The sequence below is a fragment of the Salpingoeca rosetta genome, assembly GCF_000188695.1.
Source record: "Salpingoeca rosetta unplaced genomic scaffold supercont1.14, whole genome shotgun sequence".
In the NCBI taxonomy this organism is placed as follows: Eukaryota; class Choanoflagellata; order Craspedida; family Salpingoecidae; genus Salpingoeca; species Salpingoeca rosetta.
In genome coordinates this window covers 452,287-471,590 of record NW_004754920.1, presented here as the reverse complement: position 1 = coordinate 471,590, position 19,304 = coordinate 452,287, and the positions used below count along the sequence as shown (strand labels likewise).

General features: G+C 57.8%; 5 protein-coding genes and 2 non-coding genes across 7 annotated transcripts in view; 3 read left to right on the top strand and 4 right to left on the bottom strand.

Annotated features, from left to right (window-relative positions):
* PTSG_06214 (uncharacterized protein) overlaps nt 1–1,813 on the bottom strand; it is a gene marked incomplete at its 3' end in the record, with an annotated part of 3,348 nt that extends 1,535 nt beyond the window's left edge. The window contains exons 1-6 of the mRNA XM_004993045.1: nt 1,322–1,813; nt 1,003–1,061; nt 711–854; nt 438–508; nt 256–298; nt 8–70 (exon numbers count right to left, since the gene is read on the bottom strand). Coding sequence (XP_004993102.1) covers nt 8–70; nt 256–298; nt 438–508; nt 711–854; nt 1,003–1,061; nt 1,322–1,652 — 711 coding nt within the window. The 5' untranslated portion in view covers nt 1,653–1,813. The remainder of the gene's footprint in view (nt 1–7; nt 71–255; nt 299–437; nt 509–710; nt 855–1,002; nt 1,062–1,321) is intronic.
* A 50-nt stretch (nt 1,814–1,863) lies between these two features.
* Nucleotides 1,864–1,946, top strand: PTSG_20112. The gene has a single exon. It is a non-coding gene; the product is annotated as a tRNA-Leu (tRNA).
* Nucleotides 1,947–2,336: 390 nt separating this feature from the next.
* On the top strand, nt 2,337–5,038 carry PTSG_06213 (uncharacterized protein). Its single transcript, XM_004993044.1, has 2 exons — nt 2,337–3,349; nt 3,730–5,038. The coding sequence occupies exons 1-2, from the start codon at nt 2,497–2,499 to the stop codon at nt 4,809–4,811; spliced, it is 1,935 nt and encodes a 644-aa protein (XP_004993101.1). The 5' UTR covers nt 2,337–2,496; the 3' UTR covers nt 4,812–5,038.
* A 625-nt stretch (nt 5,039–5,663) lies between these two features.
* PTSG_06212 (uncharacterized protein) lies at nt 5,664–7,577 on the bottom strand. Its single transcript, XM_004993043.1, has 5 exons — nt 7,386–7,577; nt 6,849–7,059; nt 6,618–6,727; nt 6,250–6,417; nt 5,664–5,947 (listed from the first exon to the last, which is right to left on the bottom strand). Exons 1-5 carry the CDS (start codon nt 7,499–7,501, stop codon nt 5,794–5,796), a joined length of 759 nt encoding a protein of 252 aa, XP_004993100.1. The 5' UTR covers nt 7,502–7,577; the 3' UTR covers nt 5,664–5,793.
* Nucleotides 7,578–7,607: 30 nt separating this feature from the next.
* Nucleotides 7,608–7,690, bottom strand: PTSG_20111. The gene has a single exon. It is a non-coding gene; the product is annotated as a tRNA-Leu (tRNA).
* Nucleotides 7,691–7,897: 207 nt separating this feature from the next.
* On the bottom strand, nt 7,898–16,902 carry PTSG_06211 (uncharacterized protein; the record flags this gene model as incomplete). The annotated part of the gene is made up of 3 exons (XM_004993042.1): nt 7,898–15,476; nt 15,835–16,471; nt 16,810–16,902. The coding sequence occupies 3 exons, from the start codon at nt 16,900–16,902 to the stop codon at nt 7,966–7,968; spliced, it is 8,241 nt and encodes a 2,746-aa protein (XP_004993099.1). The 3' UTR covers nt 7,898–7,965.
* A 120-nt stretch (nt 16,903–17,022) lies between these two features.
* PTSG_06210 (uncharacterized protein) lies at nt 17,023–19,295 on the top strand. Its single transcript, XM_004993041.1, has 6 exons — nt 17,023–17,227; nt 17,427–17,617; nt 17,654–17,982; nt 18,127–18,291; nt 18,539–18,655; nt 18,920–19,295. The coding sequence occupies exons 1-6, from the start codon at nt 17,106–17,108 to the stop codon at nt 19,037–19,039; spliced, it is 1,044 nt and encodes a 347-aa protein (XP_004993098.1). The 5' UTR covers nt 17,023–17,105; the 3' UTR covers nt 19,040–19,295.
* Nucleotides 19,296–19,304: the final 9 nt, after the last annotated feature.

Here is a 19,304-nt window from a genome sequence, read left to right as displayed (position 1 = left end):
CACAGACCACGTACTTCTTGTGGAGGTGGGGCTGCACCTGCAGAGACCCATTGCGGGCATCCACACGATCCTGCCAACATGTGTGCGACGAAACGTGCACATCACACCGTCACAAACAAACAATATGCGCACGTAGAAACGAGCCAATACACACACACACACACACACACACACACACACACACACACACACACACACACACACACACACACACACACACACACACAGAGCAGCAGCAGCAGCAGCAGCACTCACGAGTGGGATCCAGACGGTGCAGCAGTTGTCGCCGTCCTGATGCCTGCAAATACGAAAACGTTTGAGGACAAGCGAGAGAGGGGGCGGGATCATCACGTTGCCACCAGGTTCTCCTCGTCATGGATATGCAGCTTCGAACCACATGCACGTTTATATCACATCACAACATGCAATGTCCATACCATGGCACGTGCGTGCCGCTGTGTGGCTGCTTGATGGCAAGCTGCGCGGAGAACAGCACAACAGGATCACCCTAACGAATAATTCGTGGTGGTGGTGGTGGTGGTTGTGAGGCATGTGCAGCACAACTATCTCTTCGTCAAGGTCAACCAAGATTCCCCTCCGTAAAACACAGCACACACACACACACAGATACATGCACACACACACAGATACATGCACACACACACACACACTCTCTCTCTCTCTCGCACACACACACGCACACACCGCACCAGCAGTTTGGTGACGAAGGAAGTGATGATGGGGTTGGTGGCAATGGGCCAGACCCAGTTGTCCTTGGGCGGGAGGAACTGGTGTGGGCTCATGATCCACTCCAAGTGAACCTTGCTGGACTTCTCACGAACAAGCTGGCCCACCTGCCATCACAGTACACATACATGCAATAATGGGAGCACGCACCATTGGATGAGGGCGAGCAACGCTTGTGCTACACGCACAGAAGCGCACGCACAGCAAGCCAGCCACTCTTCCTTGTTGAGGTCGTGGGTGCGTGACGCAACTGACCTGGTCTTGAAGGTAGCGCACCCCTTCCTTGGACAAGAACGAGTCCATGGTGATGTAGCCTGTGGGATGAATGAAAGGCACAACAGGTGGATGTGCGGGGGGGGGAGCGGAGAAGGGGTGGGACATGGGTTAAGGGGAGGTGTGTTGAAGATTTGTGGATGCACAAGTCATGTACAGATGCATGTGCACGTGCATACAAGAAGCACAAGAAGCATGAACGTGCGCACATACATGTATACAAACACACAAACACACACACACACACACACACACACACACACACACACACACACACACACACACACACACACACACACACCGTCTTCGTTGAATCTGGTCATGGCGACGTCCGTGCTTGGCCAGCTCGCTGGGTGCTGCTGCACGTCTTGGGCAAAGAGGAAGCTCCACTTGTCAGTGTCAATGTCACTGGGCGCATCCTTGAGGTCGCCACGCTCAAAGCTTCCCGCAATCTTTCGTGGAGACGACGATGGCGGGTGGGACGCCTTGCCGCGCCCGTGCCCGTGCCCGTGCCCGTGCTTTTCACGCTGCAGCTGGTGCTCTTGGTCCACTGGCATCGGGGACAGCGGCATCTTCACGGGATCAACGGCAGCCTCTTCCGCTGCCTCTCCTGTATGGTGGCCTTTGGTCATGTCGGGAGGGTGCACGAAGACTGATGGGTAGGTTGGTTTGATGGATGGATGGATGGATGGAAGCACACAGCAACACAGCAAGAAGTGATGTGAAGCAAGCAAAGTAAGCAGTGTTGTTGCTTTCGTCTCCTTGATGACATGCAAAAAAACCAAAACCAACCTACTCTGTACGCTTTGAAATACACACCTTGCTGTTACACTCACAACAGCTGATCAGGTGGCCGAGTTGGTCTAAGGCGTGCGGTTAAGGCCCGCATCTCTTCGGAGGCGCGAGTTCGAATCTCGTCCTGATCAAACCTTCACTTTTTGGCTCTACTAGGTAATTGGCGTAGAACACACGACGATTGCACCAACAGTGATTTCTGAGGTTTACGCGGATACATCCGCTGCGTAAATAGGTCAGTTAGGTGATGAACTTCGACTAACAAACAGAGACATCTTTGCCATAGTTAACTTAGAGACCTCATATCAGGGCACTAGGCACCAGCCGACACTAAGTCGGACACTGATCCTAGTGACACGCTAAAGTCACCTCCAACTTAGACCCCGGGCCATCCGGCTATTGAAAAAAGGAGTTTTAACGTTATTGCCACGGCTTACCTAGCGAGGCCACGTTGCACGCGTTGCAAATTGCAAGGCGCGGTGTCAGTTTTCTGTGCAAGGTGGGACAACAACCAACAACAACAACGCAGAAGAAAGCAGGCAACAAAAAAGCGCGCACACTGAACACCACCCACCACGCTGCAAGAAGAAGCCAACCAACCTGAACCAACCAACCACACTTGTTCTCTTCCCGCACATCTCACACACATCAAAACGACCTTCTCGACGGACTTGATCGGCCATGGACAGCAGCGGGCAGATGTATGGCCGCGCCGCCTACGAAGGGCAGGTGGTGGCCGGGCGTGAGCAAAACGACGCCAGGCACCAGCACCAGCCATACCGTGGCGATTGGCGCCACGTCGATTATGAACAACAAGAACCAGCAGAGGCAACTCGGTTTCTTGATGACGACGACGACAACAACGAGCGGCGGTTCATGCGGACGCTGAGGATCAGCAACGACAATGGAGACGACGATCGCCGCCGTGACTACGCCGCAACCTACGCCCCTCTCATGCGCACGAGCGACGATGGTTATGCGCACGCGCACCAAGAGGAGCGCCCGCACGATCTCAGTGCCACGCAGTGGGTGCATCCAGAGGATACGCGGACATTTGCCCGTGTCGCCGGCGCTGATATGCCCCGCTCATCGGTGCCCAGCACCAAAACGGACACGCGACACCTTTCCCAAGATGTGGTGAGGGCCGGCAGCCCACGCCAGCACCAACACCGGCGGCCTCCACTCAGCGGCAGCAGCAACAGCAACAGCAGTTTCACAAGCACTTTCAGCTTTGGCGAGGGTGGATATGGCGATGAGGAGCCCGTGTTCCTGGTGCCTGTGGACCGCAGCCCAAGCAAAACGCCGCATCGGCAGACAAAGCGGCGCATCACACCGCACAACAGCCTGTCGCAAGGTGGCGTGATCTCGGACAGCGCAGAAGAAAGACAGAGCCCACGCCGCCGGCCCCTGTCTGCAAGCGACCACCTCATTGGTGGGGCCGTGCATGATGACGTGCCCAACGAGGTGGAGGAGCGCACACGACGCTCCCGCAATGACCGCTACCAGTTCCGGCCACCCAACAGCTTCACAGCAAGTGCGTGTGCATGCGTGCTTGTGTGTGTGTGTGTGTGTGTGTGTGTGTGTGTGTGTGTTGGTGTTGGTGGGTGTGGGTGCGTGTGTGTGTGAAGTATGTGTGTGTGAAGTATGTGTGTGTGTGAAGTATGTGTGTGTGTGTGTCATGATTTGGTACAGTTTGTGCGCGCGTTTCAAATTGGCGTGCACTCGCATCCGCATCCCTCGCATTCGTCACACACATACACACACGCCCGCGCGCGCGCTATCTCTCTCTCTCTCTCATACACACTCACACACACACACACACACACATGCACACGCACACAACATACACGTAATCGTTTGTTGGCAACCTTACCCGCTGCCCCCCCCCTTCCCCCCTCCCAACCAACCGACCAGGCTGCCCGCTGCCCAACCCCGGTCGCAGCGCACACGATGCTCCGCCCACACCCAACCGCCGCCACGACAACCACCCGCCATCGTGGCTGCGTCACAGCGGCGCCGTTTCGCGCGCATACGAGCACGTGCGCCCGCCCAGCGCACACCGACCGCGCGACAACCTGGAGACAAGCGCCGTCATTGCCCGCGCGCCGCCCCACCGACCCTCCCGCCGCATGTTCCACGAGAAGGACCACCTCGAAGCAAGTGGGTTCCGCCCACGTGAGGATGCATTCGAACAGACGTCACGCCCCCTTTCCCAGCGCTCCCATCGCCCGCAGGACACATGGTCCCTCGCTCCGCGCAACCCAACGCCTGCCGCCCCGACACCCGGCAACGGCGGTGGTGATGCGCGCGCGGATGTGTTTGACAGCGGCGCGTCGTCCTCCCGGTGCTCCACGCTGTCGTCGCCATCGCGCTCGCGTGTTCTCTCCTTCCACGGGCACCACATCTACGCGGATGAGCCCCTGCTTGAGGTCGATCACCCGGCGAAGGATGGCCGCGCTCCCCTTGGCTCTGCCTCAACCACCCCATCGTCCGCAACGCCAGCCTCAACCTCCTCCCCATCGCCAACCCCAACTGCATCCACGTGGTCGTCGTACGGCAGCCGCCGCCCCCACAGCAGCACCAGCACCAGGCCTGCTGATGCGCTGCGCTTCTCCGGTGCCGTCGTGTCGCCAACAGCGCGCACAACGCCCGTGGACACGCGGGCCGAGGCTTTCCACAGGGCTGCGCTCGCCCACCACACCACCCATCAGCACCAGCACCAGCACCAACAGGGCCGTCGTGTGGAGGAAGGCGATGGAAGTGGCGATGAAGACAAGTTTGATCAGGAAGGCCACGTGCGCCGGAGTGCAGCAAGGAAGAGCGGTCCGCGCGTCCGTGTTGAGTCACAGCAGCGCGTGCAGCCCCAACGCAAGGTGGCATGGACACCGCCCCCCAGCATGCATGCGCGGAGCCAGCACCGTCCGCGTGATAACCTCGCCTTCTCTGGTGGCGTGACACGTCGCTCTGCTCGTCTTCTCGACCTCATTCCTCAGTAGGCGGCAGCCGTCACGCCACGCGTGCACGCGTGTTGTGCATGCAGAAACTCAGTTGTCGTTCGCGCATACTTTGTCGCTGCGCAGTGGTGTTGTTGTTGTTGTAGTGGTTGTAGGTGGCTGTGGTGGTGATTGTTATGATTGTATTTGTGGCGGTGGTTTGATATGACCTCACTAGAAGCGGTGAAACGTCTGTGTGTGTGTGTGTGTGTGTGTGTGTGTGTGTGTGTGTGTGTGTGTGTGTGTCCATGTCTATGTCTGTGTCTGTCTGTCTGTTTGTGTGCGTGTGTTGGTGTGTCTGTCTGTCTGTCTGTTTGTCTGTCTGTCTGTGTGCGTGTGTTGGTGTGTCTGTCTGTCTGTCTGTCTGTGTGCGTGTGTTGGTGTGTTGGTGTGTGTGCGTCTGTTTGTGCGCGTGTGTGTGCTTGTGTATGTGTGTGTGTGTCTGTGTCTGTGTGCGTCTGTTTGTGCGCGTGTGTGTGTCTGTGTCTGTGTCTGTGCGCGTGTGTTTACAACGCGCGCTTCTCCTCTGGCCAGCTTCATCCCTTTGCTTTTTGTTGTTTTGTTTCGTTTTGCCTTGCGCCAATTCTGCAAGGAGTACCCCTGCTCCCACGCAATGCCCCCAAATCGCTGCTGTCGCTCTTTGTGTTGCGGGTCTGGCATCACCTGCTTTCTCTTCTGTCTTGTGGCTTGATGTTCCAGTGGTTGTATTTCCGTTCGATTCAAATAAGACAGACACCGCAACACAACCCATTCTCAACTCACGATGTTACCCCTCTCATACGCACGCGCGCTTTCACGCTCAAGACACAAAGCAACCTCGCTACCAAGTGGCGTTATTGCATTGCAAGAAACCATTGAGGGTGAGGGGAGGGGGGTGTTGGGCAGGGTCCCCATATCAGATCGCGTGTACGGTTTGCGCTGGGCGCTGGTTCATTAGTCGCCACTTGTCTCAAGTGGCTGCTTTGGGTCGTATAACAGTATTGCCCTACTTCTCCTGCTTGTCTTCCTCCGCATGTGTGCCGCATTGGCTGCTGTCCTTGTCACCTTTGTCGGCGTTCTTGCCACCCTCCTCAAGTGCAGACGCGGCAGAACGGATGATGGTGTGCGCGTTGGCGTGTGGAAACCGCGCAGCCAGGTACCTGAATGGACAAACCAAAAAATGTGTGTGTGTGTGTGTGTGTGTGTGTGTGTGTGTGTGTGTGTGTGTGTGTGTGTGTGTGTGTGTGTGTGTGTGTGTGTGTGAGTGAGTGCGTGTGTGAGAGAGAGAGAGAAGAGCAACAACGACGATGTAAGCACGTATGACCGCACAATGGGGTTCCACACAAAATGGTGCCCACGTTCAATAACACCACGACTTACACACACACACACATACACACACACGCACGCACGCACGCACGCACGCACGCACGCACGCACGCATATTTAACAGGCAACTCACGCAACAGCATCGTCGAGGTGCAAGTCTGCTTCTTGGAGGCCTTGCAGAAGAATGCCCAGGTAGCTGGCAGCGGCAGGGATGCGGGGCTGATCATGCTGGTCTTCGCTGCACGTGAACGTCAACACTGGTCGCCCTTCCAACTGCCCAACACACACCACTGTGTTGTACCTGGGACACAGGAGCGTAGCCATCATGGCCATCGTTGTGTGTGTGAGAGGGAGGGGGGACAGTAGTGGGATGACTGTGAGCGAATTGCTGCTGCGTTCGAGGTATGGTGACAGACGATGCGCAATGCAAGCAAGAAGGGAGGAAAGCAGCAGCACGGGTCAAGCATGCAACAACAACGCGCGTCTGCACACCATCCCCACCATGATGGAACGGGGAATGTGTGCGAGTGGCCAAATCCTCTGGAGCAGAATGCTTCGTAGTGCTCATGGGTCAGCTCCATGTCCCGTCGAAACGCATTCTCTTGCATCACCTGGCCAGCAAGCGTCATCAGAGAGGTGTGAGAGTACACAGGAGCACAGAGCACACTGGCTACATGCTGGCACGCCCTCAGCCATCAACCATCAGCAAGCAAAAATCATCCACGGACGTACAATGTCGTTGAACTGGTCAAGGGTAATGTCGTAGACGCGAGAGAGGGTGTGGTGGGCGTGCCCTTCCTCGAGCTCTTCGCGATGATCCACAAAGCAGATGCCACCGCGGTGCCAGGTCTTTGAGTTACGGGCAAAGTAGAGCCGATAAGGGATGGAGTACATTGCCGTCGATGCAGGGTGTGTCGTGTCTCGACACCCTGGATATGGTGGCCTGCATCAATGTGTATGTAGAAGGGGCGGTGAGTATGGTTGGGGGCAGGTGTGTGTGTGTTCGTGTGCGTGTGTGTTCGTGTGTGTGTGTGTGTGTGTGTAAGAGCACGAACATCACTCTCGTTCACTCACAACTCACTCACTCACACTCACACTCACACTCACACTCACACACTCACTCACTCACTCACTCACACTCACACTCACACTCACACACTTGCACGCACACACACTCACACACTCGCACGCACTCTCTCACACTTGCACGCACACACACTCACACACTCGCACGCACTCTCTCACTCACACTCACACTCTCTCACTCACGCTTCGGGAGACATGGTGGGGAGCTTTCCGCCTTGGATGTAGCACAGGAGGCGATCACGGCACATGTTGGAGCCATAACTGGCGTACCACACGCGAGAACTCATGCGACCAGCCATAGTCCGTCGGCCGATGCAGCAGCAGCGTTGTTGATGTGTGGATGCTGTGTTGTTTTGTCGGACACGCAACCGCCAATAACAAAACAAAACGAAAAAAATTAGGGTTTGATCAGGACGAGATTCGAACTCGCGCCTCCGAAGAGATGCGGGCCTTAACCGCACGCCTTAGACCAACTCGGCCACCTGATCTGTTGTAATGTACAACGTGAAAAAACTTCATTTCAAATGCTACCCAAAGGCGACAAACCCACAAGCACTTGCTCGCAAGCAACAAGCATCACACGACTCATGCGCACACACGCCTTTCTTCCTTTCTCAACCATGTACTTCCCGCACCAAACACAAGCATCAAAGAGACCCAAAGCAATGAAAGCAAGCTGAAAAGAAAGCGACTGTGAAACACGAAACATGGCTGAACTTGCGTTCCCTCTTCTCAAACACACACACACACCTACACATCACACTCAGAACAGCACATCACCAAACGACTGCACAAAGAACTCGCGAAGATCCGGGCGAATATCGGGGCTATCGAGCAACAGGCTGGCCAGCTGCGCCCGCCTACTCTCTCCATCGCCGCCTTCGCCAGCATCATCCTCGGTGTCCAGGAACGACCGGATGTCTGTGGTGATGGCGCGGCGTGCCTCAAACAGCGCATTCCGTAGCGCCTGCAAGCGAAGAAGCGCAGACACGACGTTGGCGGCGTTGCTGTCGCTGCTACGAAGGGTACCCATGAGCTGATTGTGGCGTGCTTGGATCTGCTCGTACAACGGATCTTCCCCAAGCGCCTCCCGACTCTGCTCACAAATGTCGCAAAAGTACGACACACTCTCCTGCACGCGAGAGAACACGCTGCGCTCCTTCGTCTTGGCTGCCTTTGCTGCCTTGGCTACCTTGGAGGTTGTGTGGCCAGCTTCGTTGCCAGCGCCCGCATCGCCCAGAGCATGCCCTTGACCACCTGTCTCCCCGCTGCCGTCCTGGTCACCAGCATCGCCCCAGTCATCGTCATCATCACCACTGTCCCCCCAATCATCACTGTCATCATCATCATCATCATCATCATCATCATCATCATCATCAACATCGCCATCGTTGCCGAGGTTGTCGCCACTCATTGCGGGGCGGCGCACAATGCATAGGATCTGCGAGAAGACGTCCGCCTGCTGGGCCACGTGCTGCTCCAATTGCCTGGCATATTCTGCCAGTGGCCCTTGTGCCGCGTCATCCTCGCCCCCAGTGCCGCCGCTGGTGTCTGCTCCACCGGCAGCAAACATGCTCCCATCGGCACCGCTGCCTGCAAGCACGGGGTCTGCCGCCACCAGCGGCGAAACGCGCCTGACGAGACAGCGTGCGGATTGGAGCACAAGGCACGCCTTGCGCACAGCCTGCGGCTCCAGATCCTGCAGGGCGCCCGCGTCTGCCACCTGCACTTCCAAGGCGTCCTCGACTTGGTCACGCGTAAACTGCAGTAGGTCGCTCAGGGTGCCTCGAACACGCTCGCCTGCGCCCTTGCACGCCTCCCACGCAGCGTCGTCCACACCAAGGACAGGCGCGCTCGGAGACCCCGTCAGCCGCATGAGCCGCGCACCGTGCCGTGACATGAGGTTTGACACCGCAGCAAGCACGGCGCACTGATGCAGGAGCAAACGCAACATGTCCCCCTCCTGCGCGCCTGGTGATGCAACGCGTTTGTAGTTGCGGTCAGCGCACGCCTGCTTGATGCCGTGCACAGCTTGGTCCAATGTTCCCATTGCATCATTGAGGTCTTCGATACTGCTAGCCATAACTTCACCACACGTCCACTGCGGTGTTGCTGACGTTGCTGCTAATGTCGATGAAGTGGATGCGCGCTGTGACTCGGTCGGCAAGAATGAAAAGGCAGCTGACGACGACGAAGCAGGTGCTGTTGTTAACGCTGCTGAAGGCCGCGAGGAGAAGGAGGAGGACGAACGCAGGGAGGGGGACGAAGAAGAGAAAACTGCGAGGGAGGATGCAGAGGACGGCGCTGACAACGGTGACAGTACCGATGCGTTTGCACTGCTGTAGCCGCTCTCCACACTTTGGTTTGACCGCGCTCTGGACCGCAGGCGCGCGCAGATTCTGATGTGCTGCGCCTCAACTTCCGCTGCGTGCAAAAACCCACGGGCAATCTCCATCGCCGCCCTCTCCTGCGGTGACAGCTGATCGCGGTGACGGTGCATGCCAAGACGTCCTCTGTCCCCGTCACTCAGCACAAGCAGCTGTGCTCGAAACTGGCTCACATCGCGGCTCACGTGGTCGCTCATATCTGCAGCGAGCAGGTTCAGCGGAGCATGCACCAGATCCACCAGTGCCCGCACATGACTCTTGTGACACTTGATCAGCGTGCCCACGGTGGTGTGCAAGTCATCCCCGACGGTCTGCGAGCGACGGTCGCACAGGTTTCGGGCGTGGCTGCACAACTCGTTGATGCCTCTGTCCACGGCAGCCACCACCTTCTGCCGCACCCCCGGCAACATGCGTTCCACGCTGATCATCACGTTTGAAACTGCGGTCACATCCCCTTCGCGCAGCGCCAACTCGATGCTTTGCGCACACGCCATCGCGCTGTCTCCCAGCCACTTGTGCACGGCTTGCTTGTTGGTGTCCACAGTGCTGCGTTGGTGCTGGGGCAGGTGTTGAGCAAGCGCATCAAACACGTCCATGTCACTCTGTCGCACATCTGTCACGTCACGCTGCTGCAGCGCCGTGCAATGGACCACCAGCATCCGCAGCGCTTTCTCACACACCCGCTCCTTCCACTGCTTGGTCTGGTGCGGGAGACTGTGCAGCAATGACGATGAGCACAGGCGTGTCAGCCCCATATCTCTCATCTCCGTCAGGGCGCGATCTTGCTTCTGTTCCACGCTTCGCTCCCTCCACTTTGCCTGCCAGTGCTCGCGTGCGTACCGTGCACCAGCGGTCTGTGCTGCAGGCGGCAGCAGCATGACACACTCGCCAATGATGCCCAGCCACTCGCGCGCGCAGCGGAAATCGCACACATCCAGCAGGTCGTCCACGTGGTTCAGTTGGCGCTCAATGGCATGCGCAAGCTCGTATCGCAGCCGGTGCAGCTCACTCTGCAGCTTGTCCTCCCCTGCCCGCGTCAGCAACGGAGCCACTACAGCACGGCGACGGGCTGTGCCCGTGGCAGCCTTCTCGTTGCTACTGGTGGTGGTGGTGGCAATGGTAGTGGACGTGGAGGTGTCGTGATTGGTTTGGTGATGGGTGTCAGTTGGAGCCGCATCACCACCCTTGTTGTCGTCATCATCACTGTTGTCGTGACCACCCTTGTTGTTGTCATCATCACTGTTGTCGTGACCACCCTTGTTGCTGCCAGCAGTGTCGTCGTTGTCAACATCACGGACATCACTGCCAGCATTGCTATCACCAGCACCACTGCCGTTGCCAGCATTTTCATCACGGGTCTGCGGGTGTGCAAGACTGGCCAGGCCATCCAGCCGCTTGAGATGCGCCTCAACTCGTGATGCAGCTTCTCGCGTGTCCCTTGCCGCGTCGTCAGCGATGTTGCTCGCACTGGTATTGTCAGCACCCAGCAGCACGCCCATCGGGGCCTTGATCTCCTGCACCACACGGTCCGCTTCTGCCATCACGGCGTCTTGCAGCTCTTGCTTGCGCACGTCGGGCCACAGGTTGGGGTGGGCGTTGATATCGTGCCAGCAGCTCTGCAGCAGCGACGGCATCAGATGGGGGGCTCGCAGCGCCTGCTTCAAGCGCATGCTCCTCGCGTCGATGAAAGCATCCAGCTCCTGGCACACGTGCCTGCGCAGGCTTGTGAACAGTGCCGGGCGCGACTCGTCTCCATGAAGTCCAACAGCAGGCGCATCCGCCTGCATGAGCACAGATGCAACGGCGTTTGGGCCAAGAAAGGGCAGCAGGCCGCTGTCCAAGTGGGCGAGGTGCTGAAGCGCTTCCTTCTGGCCATACAAAGCACACAGACGTTCGTGGAGGATGAGACTCGCACATTCGCTTGCTCTCTCCTGCAGTTGGCGCTGCACCTCCATGCGCCCACGATGCAGCGGGCTTGTTCCGCCACCGCCGCCACCACTGCCAGCAAGCAGATCCCGGTCGCCAGCAACAGCAGATGCGCCGCGACCATCAGGCCACGGTCTGGTGCGTTCGTCAACATCACGGTGTGCTCCAAACGCGCGCATGGTGAACGGGTCATCAAGTGCACCCCCGCACATGAGGTGAAACACGAGGGGCCAGCTTTGGCGCGCATCCAGCAGCTCCAACGCCCGCTGTGCCTCAGACACACGGTTTTTCAGCTGCGCACGCCATGTCCGGTCGTGATCCCTGGCTGTTCCACCACTGCCGTCATGGCGTGGTGCGACAGCCGCTGCATGTTCTTTCGGTGCAATTGTAATTGTTTCTGCTGTTGGCGTCGTGGTCGACGGCTGGGAGGATGGAAAGTGCTGCAGGGCCCTGAATCGGCTGCAAATTGTGTCTGCGTGGTGCTCGGCGAGCATCACCGCACAGCTTGTCACATCAGTGGCCAGCTCATGAACATGCGTGACGTATCGGTGGACATGGGTTCTCATGCACGCGAGAACGAGCCGTGCGCTGTTGTCCAGCAAACGCAACAAGTTGGTCTGTTGGCTGGGGCTCTGGAAGCGAAGACCCAGGGTGTGCCAAACCGGAGTTGCTGCTACTGCTGCTGCTGTTGTTGTTGCTGTTGATGCTTGTGGTGAAGGCGTTGCGTTGACGCTTGGATTTGGTGCAGTCGCGGAATCAGGGCCCATGTTGCGTGCTTCGCCTGAGCCCGCGTCTGCCTCTGCTGGTCTGCTTGCGGCTTCGGTTGCTGGCCTGCCTGCAACTGTAGATGTGGCCGCGTTCACGGCGTTTTGTCGCATGATCTCCCAAAGCGCACGCCGTTGCCCCTGCAGCAACGAGCTGACGCGTTGCATCAGCTGCTCGCGGGCATCTGCGATGGCTTGCAAGTTGAGGCACGTTGCCGCGGAGACGAAGGTCAGGTGAGGTCCGATGGAAACAACAGCGTCCATGATCTGGGCAGTTGGCAGACGTGACAGCACCTGGCTGTAGTGCCAGTGGATGTCGGTTTCGATGCGAGCCAGCGTGGCATCCACGGAGCTTTTCATGGAGGAGGGCACGCTCAACGTGCCGTCACGCAACGGACCCAGGAGCGCATTGACAAACACCAGCGTTCCGTCCACCTGCTGGTTCAGGCCGTGTAACGCCTGTAGCGGGGAGCTGGCGTTGCCTGTGACAGCATCGGTGTCGCTAGTATCGGCGCCATCCCCCATTGCACCAGCATCGGCTTCTTGCTGCTGGTGTAAGTTGCCGTCTTCATCGATACTGTGCGTTCTCCACCACATTAATTTCTTGAGGGTCTGGCCGAAGCCGCGCTGGCGCCGCGGTTCTTGCGCTTGACTGCTGTCCGGAGAATCTCCACCGCTGTTCCGGCCACCATCAGTCGCTGCGGTGTTGTGGGCGTGCGCATCGCCCATCGCGTCAGCGGGGTCGAACGCGCCTCCAATGTCACCAACAGTGCCAGCGATGATCTCGACAACCATGCGCTGGGTGCGCGCAAGGATGCTGCTGACGTGGTCTTGGGCTGCGTGCGAGAACGTGTTCAGCTGAATCGCCAACGGCTGCCCCTGAAACAGAGCGCACACGCTGTCAATGTGCCGCACAATTTGCGACACTGCAGGTAGCACGCGTGCATCCTGACCCTCGCATCGCTGCCGTAGGTTGTCACACACAGCACCAAGATGATGCTTGCACGCTTCCACAACGGCTTCACGCTGCTGTTTGAGGAACGCGCCGGTCAGGACCTGAAGCAGTGAAGGCGTGCGCTCAACCCTATCCAGCACCTCCAGCACTGCCGCAAGGTGCTTGCGTGTTGCGTCATCTGGCATGGCTGTCCTCAATCGCCGCTGTAGCTGCTGCACTGCTGTGATGACGGGCTGTTGCAGAGCGTCGTGAAACGCCGGCTCCCACAAGTGAGCGACAGCTTCCCTGGCCCCGCCATCGTCACGATTTTGCACTGTTGATGCTTCACTGCTGCTGCTGCCACTGCTGCTGCTGTTGCCTGTTTTGTTGTTGTTGTTGTTGTTGTTGTCGTTGTCGTTGTCGGTGGTGGTGGTGCCACTGCTTTGCGCCTCTTCGCTGGCTTGCACGTTGGTGGTTGGCGAAAGCTGCACGCCAGCCAGCACCAGCGCATCCTCCTTGATGATCAAGTCAAAGTGGGCGGACAGGGCCCGCACGCTGTTCATCAGCGCCAAGATATCATCACCAACGCGTGGGAATGAATCCGACAGCGGTGCTTGTGCCAGTACCGGTGGTGTTGGTGGCGCCGTGGTTGTTTGTGAGGAGGCCGTGCTGGCACTATGACGTGTACTGCTGCTGCTGCTGGTGCTGCTGGTGGTAGTGGTGGTGCTGCTGTTGGTGTCGCTGCTGTTGTTGGCGAGAGTGTGGCTGCTTGCATCGACATCACGGCCAGCGTCTGCAGTATGGATGGTGTTGTTGGTGGTGCCGTCCACGCGAGCGACATGCGCTCCCACGAGCGATTTGAGTCTGGTGAGCACCTCACCACTCTGTGCTTGCAAGCGATGTGCAAGCTCGATGGACGCTTGCTCGTAGTAGTCGCTTGGGCGCATACGCTGTGGCGTTGTTGTTGCTACTGTCGTTGCTGTTGATGCTGCTGTTGTTGTGGAAGCGGGTTGTGCCTCGCTGCCCTGCAAAGGGGCGTTGCTGGCTCTCACGTCGTGGGCGGTGATGGTGGTGTGGATATTGGGGACTGTGTTGACCTTGTGTGCGAGCTGCAGCAGCTTGTTGAGCTGGTTGAGAATACGCGCATGCTGCATATTGGCTGCAGTGCCCAGATCGTTCAGCGTGGCCACGGCTGTGGCGGATGCTTCGGCGACGGCGTCACTGAGCGCGCGTGTCAGCTCGTTCATGTTCACGCCATCCATGTCAATGTCTGGCACATCTCTCCGCAGTCTGGCCAGGACACGTGAAGCCCATGCAATGTCGCTGAGGAGGTGGTCAGGTATGGCAGCCGTTGCCTGGTCGCGCACGGCGTCGAGCAGCCGATCCCTGTGCACGAGCTTGGTCAGGTGCTGCTTGACGACTGCATACACGGCGCAGACGGCACGGCGCATGTGCGCGCTGGTCGGCGTGTCCTCCGCAGGCAGTGTTGCGTGTGAAACGTGTTGGTGCTGCTGATGTTGGTTGTGCTGGCGATGCTGGTGGTGGTGGTGGTGGTGGTGGTGGTGATTGCCGTTGATGTTGTGCATGAGGTCGGTGATCTGTTGGAGGCGAAAGACCACAAGGTCCATGTTGTCGTGTGTTAGTGCTGCACGCACGCACGCGCACACCGCGTCCGTGTGGGTTGTGATGTGCTGCCACGTCTGCGTGCCAGAGAGGTCGAGTTTCGAGCGCACGTGCGCTGGGCTAAACGATCTTCGATCGAGGACGTGCTTGAGCTGCGCCGCAATCACCTTCTTGTCTGCGCGTGCAGGCCGAATAATGAGGGGTGGATGCTCTTGTTGGTCGTGGTGGTTCAAGCTGCTGTGCGCAGTTTGCAGTGCTGCAGTGACGGCATCGGAGGCGACCTGGCCACGGCGCTGCTCAATCAGGCAATTCAGCGTTGCATTGAGCTCCCGCTTCGCCCTCTCCAGACACGAGGTGGTGTCGCTCACTGACGCCTGTGTGTCATCATCGTCATCATCATCATCATCATAGTCGTCATCACTGTAGTGTGTGAATGCAAAAGAAAAGCGTCTTGCGGCTGCGTGGGGTTCCTTGAAGAGGTTGAGGGCGGCAGGAATGGATTGCAGCCACTGCTCGCGGTTGCTGCCGCCATTCTTCGAGAGCACAATCACGGGGCGACATGATCTGCACACTGAGAGCGCATGCAAGATGCCGACCTGGTTGGCCACGTCGGCCTCAATCGATCTGCTGTCCATGAAACCTGCGCCATTGTACGAATGTGCAAGAGCGAGGAAGTGAAAAGTGAGAGGGAGGATGGTATGTGTGTATGTGTGTCTGTGTGTGTGTGTGTGTGCGTGTGCGTGTGCGTGTGCGTGTCTGTATCTGTGAGTGTGTGTGTGCAAGTGCAGTCGTGCGTGTGCAAGTGCAGTCGTGTGTGTACGAGCGTGTGTACGTGTGCATGTGTGTGTGTGTGCATGTGTGTGCGTGCATGTGTGTACAAGTGTGTGCGTGTGCGTGTGTGCGTGCACGTGTGTTGTGTGGTGTTCATGAAGCTGGTGCACAAGCATGTCGTCATCACGGCAAGAGGAGCAGGGCAGGAATAGCAGTGGCCCTCCTACCAGGGGTGTCGAGGAGGTCGAGGTGTTTCATATCCGAGTCCAGGTCAAGCTCACTGATGATGTGTTCCAGGACAGGGGTGCTGCGAACGAACGCGGTCTCCGATTCTGGGTTGCCGTTCACACGAAACCCGTCGGGGACCTGGTGGGCATCCGGGCCAATGTCACGAATTGCCTTGTCGCTGCGAACGTGCATGCGACACCCAGACCAGTACAAGAGGGTGGTGGTCTTGCCTGCCCCTGAGTTGCCCAGAAAGACAATAATGTCCTGCATGGCAATGCGTCTGGCGTGGATGCGGCTCTGCTCGATGAGGTGGATGGTGAAAGGGATGTCAAAGGGTGCGAGGTGATTGCGAATGAGCTGGTTGCACTCCCTGAGCGCCTCGGCCCACGTGCTGCGCTGTGAGATGTGGCTGCGCACGCGAACTAGAATGGCCATCGCTTGCGCGTCCTTCTGTACAATGTGCTTTTCCTCGCCAGCAAGCCTTGCCTCGAGGGCGTCCAGGTGCCGGTGCAGCTCAGTGCCCGCGTCCTCATCTGCACGATGATGGTTGCCCCTGTCCGCGTCTGTGGCGCCCGTGTCCTCCGCTGTCGTGCCTCTGGCTCTGTCTCTGTGTGAAACCAATCCTTGCAAGGTTGCCTTGTGCGAGCGCGCGCGCGTGTGTGTGTGTGCGTGTGTGTGTGTGTGTGTGTGTGTGTGTGTGTGTGTGTGTGTGTGAGGGAGGGGGGGGAAGCAAGAAGGGAGAAGAAGGAACCGCACACGCACACGATCATGCAAGTATACGATCACACACACGCACACACACACACACACACACACACACACACACACACGCACACAGCCGCAAAACACGGCCAGCGTCCGGTTGTCCGGTTCTACGACACCAGGACAGCAGGGCAGCACCACTCGCAAAACGCCTCTGCACATGAGCAAAACGGACAGGCAGAAGGGGAGAGCGAGCGAGTGTACCAACTCACTTTGAGCAGACGGGCAAACTTCTCTGCACAGTCTGGCCATGCCTGGACGCGCGCCTTTGTATCGGCCCACGTCTCTGCCTCATACCTGTCCATGGCTGCTATGGCTGTGCGCGCGTGCGCGCGTGTGTGTTGTGGTTGTTGTTGTCCCTGCAAGCAAGCAACGCAGGCCAGCAACGCAGGCGTCAAAATGGTGTGTCCATTGTCAATCATCACTGCACATTGATTTTGCTGACTCAGCGGAAAGTTAGCGCCGGCGGCAGAGCGCACGACCTCAAACCCACAACACACAAACAGACATGGGCGACGATGGACCGCGGCCTGCGCTGTACCTGTCACGGGCCAAGATGGCCAAGTTGGAGCAGACCATCGACTTCTCCGTACCGCCACAAACCGCAGAGGAGTACATCCTCCACGTGAGGTGAGTGTGTGTGTGTGTGTGAGAATGTGTGTGTGTGTGTGTGAGAATGTGTGGGAATGTGTGTGAATGTGTGAATGTGTGTGTGTGTGAGAATGTGTGTGAATGTGTGTGTGTGTTTGCGTGTGGGCATGCACACCTCAGTCCCTTTCCTTCACGCCCTCCCTCCCCTCACGCCCTTCCTTGCTCATCATCGCGGCAGACGAGCAACGGCTGCTATGCCAAAGGTGGTGGTGGCAGCGTCCATTTCATCCATGACACGGACAGCCGGAGCTGTGTCGATGGAGAACCCGCACGGGATGGCACACGTCGTAGATCAAGCAGCGACCGAATCGCCTGCAGGCATCGAGGTGTCCAAACCACAACAGCAAGGACCACCAACACATCATCAAAGCGAACAAGGCGAACAAGGCGAACGAGGTGAACAAGGCGAACAAGGCGAACAAGGCGAACGATTGCCATTGGCCGAAAACCTACACCAACAACAACACCACCAACACAAACACCATCAACACCAACACCAACACCAACAACCACCACAGGACACGCCACCGAGCGGGCGCAGCAGAAGAAAGCGGAGACACAACACCGTCATGCCTCCGCGAACACCAAAGACACCGAAGGTGCACGCTGTGCCTGCGTGGGAAGACCAGCAGCTCTCTGCGTTTGAGGAGCTGCATCTCCGCTGTGCAGAGCTGCGAGAGCGCATACAAGACGGGACCCTGCACCTTGAGCCGTCCGACGTACCTCAGTCGAAGGTGTGCGCATGCGGTTTCTTGCGTGGAACTGCAACTGTGCGTGGTGGAACTGCGTGACATGGTGGCATTCCTGTCTTTGGCGCGCACATACAAATGAAAGCTCCTACTCAAGCAACTCACGCACACACACACACACACTTGCAGGTGCTGACAACAGAGCAATGTCGGGCACTGTGCTTTGAGCTGACACCCGAAACCTCCCCGCGCGCACCATCTGCTGGTGTGTTGGCGCGGTTATCACATGCACACACGCAGCAGCTGCTCAAGCACTTGGTGGAGGACCTACGCGAACAACCAACGCACCATCTGGTGCGTAAAGGGCGAGCGGTGCGCGATGTGATCAATGTGAAGCTGCAAACTGTTGTGCTGATGGCTCTGATCGCTGCTGTCTTGTGTAACTGAAGCCATAGAAAACCGGAGTGATTACTTTCAAACCCGGCACTCACTCACTCACTCACTCACTCACTTACACACTCACTCACACACTCACTCACACACACACACACACACTCACTCACTCACTCACTCACTCGCTCACTCACACCAACATTTGCAGCTGCAATGGATCTATGCCACGCTTGCGTTCTTTGATGCGGATCTCATGAACTCCGAAGACCACGCAACCATTCGCCGCTTGTGCAGGGTGTGCTTCTATCTCTACTCTGCAGGGCAGGTATGCTCACACAAAATGTCTTGCATGTGTTGTGTTGTGCATGTGTGTGTGTGTGTGTGTGCGTGCGTGTGTGTGTGTGTGTGCGTGTGTGTGTGTGTGTTGAAGTTCGTTCGCTCAGCGTGTGCTTTTGAACCCGGCCTTGCTGGCACCTTGCTCGCACCTTGCTCGTTGTTCCCTTCCCGACACGACATCCCACAACAGCTGACTCCCTTGCCTCGCTTATCCGCGCTCCCAAGCCCTCACGCGTCACCACATTCGTTGCAGGATGATTTGGCGGCAACAACAGCGCTGCCAGAGCAAGGGTCCATCGAGGCTGGCCTCTGCCTTGTTCTCACCATTGCCATCGTTCACTTTAAGCAAACGGACTTTGAGCCCCTTCTCTAGCTCGCAAGCAAGCTGCCTTGGCTTGTACAAGACGAAACTTGCGCCGACGACTCTAAGACTCTAGTTCCTTCCCGGCATGTAACCTACCGATCACCTTCGATCCTCGATTACTTCGTACAACTCCATGGCGCGCGCGCACACACACACACACACACACACACACACACACACACACACACACACACACACACACACACACACACACACACACACACAACAGAAAGTTATCGGATAGCGTGAATAAACTTCTCATCGCAACCCAAGC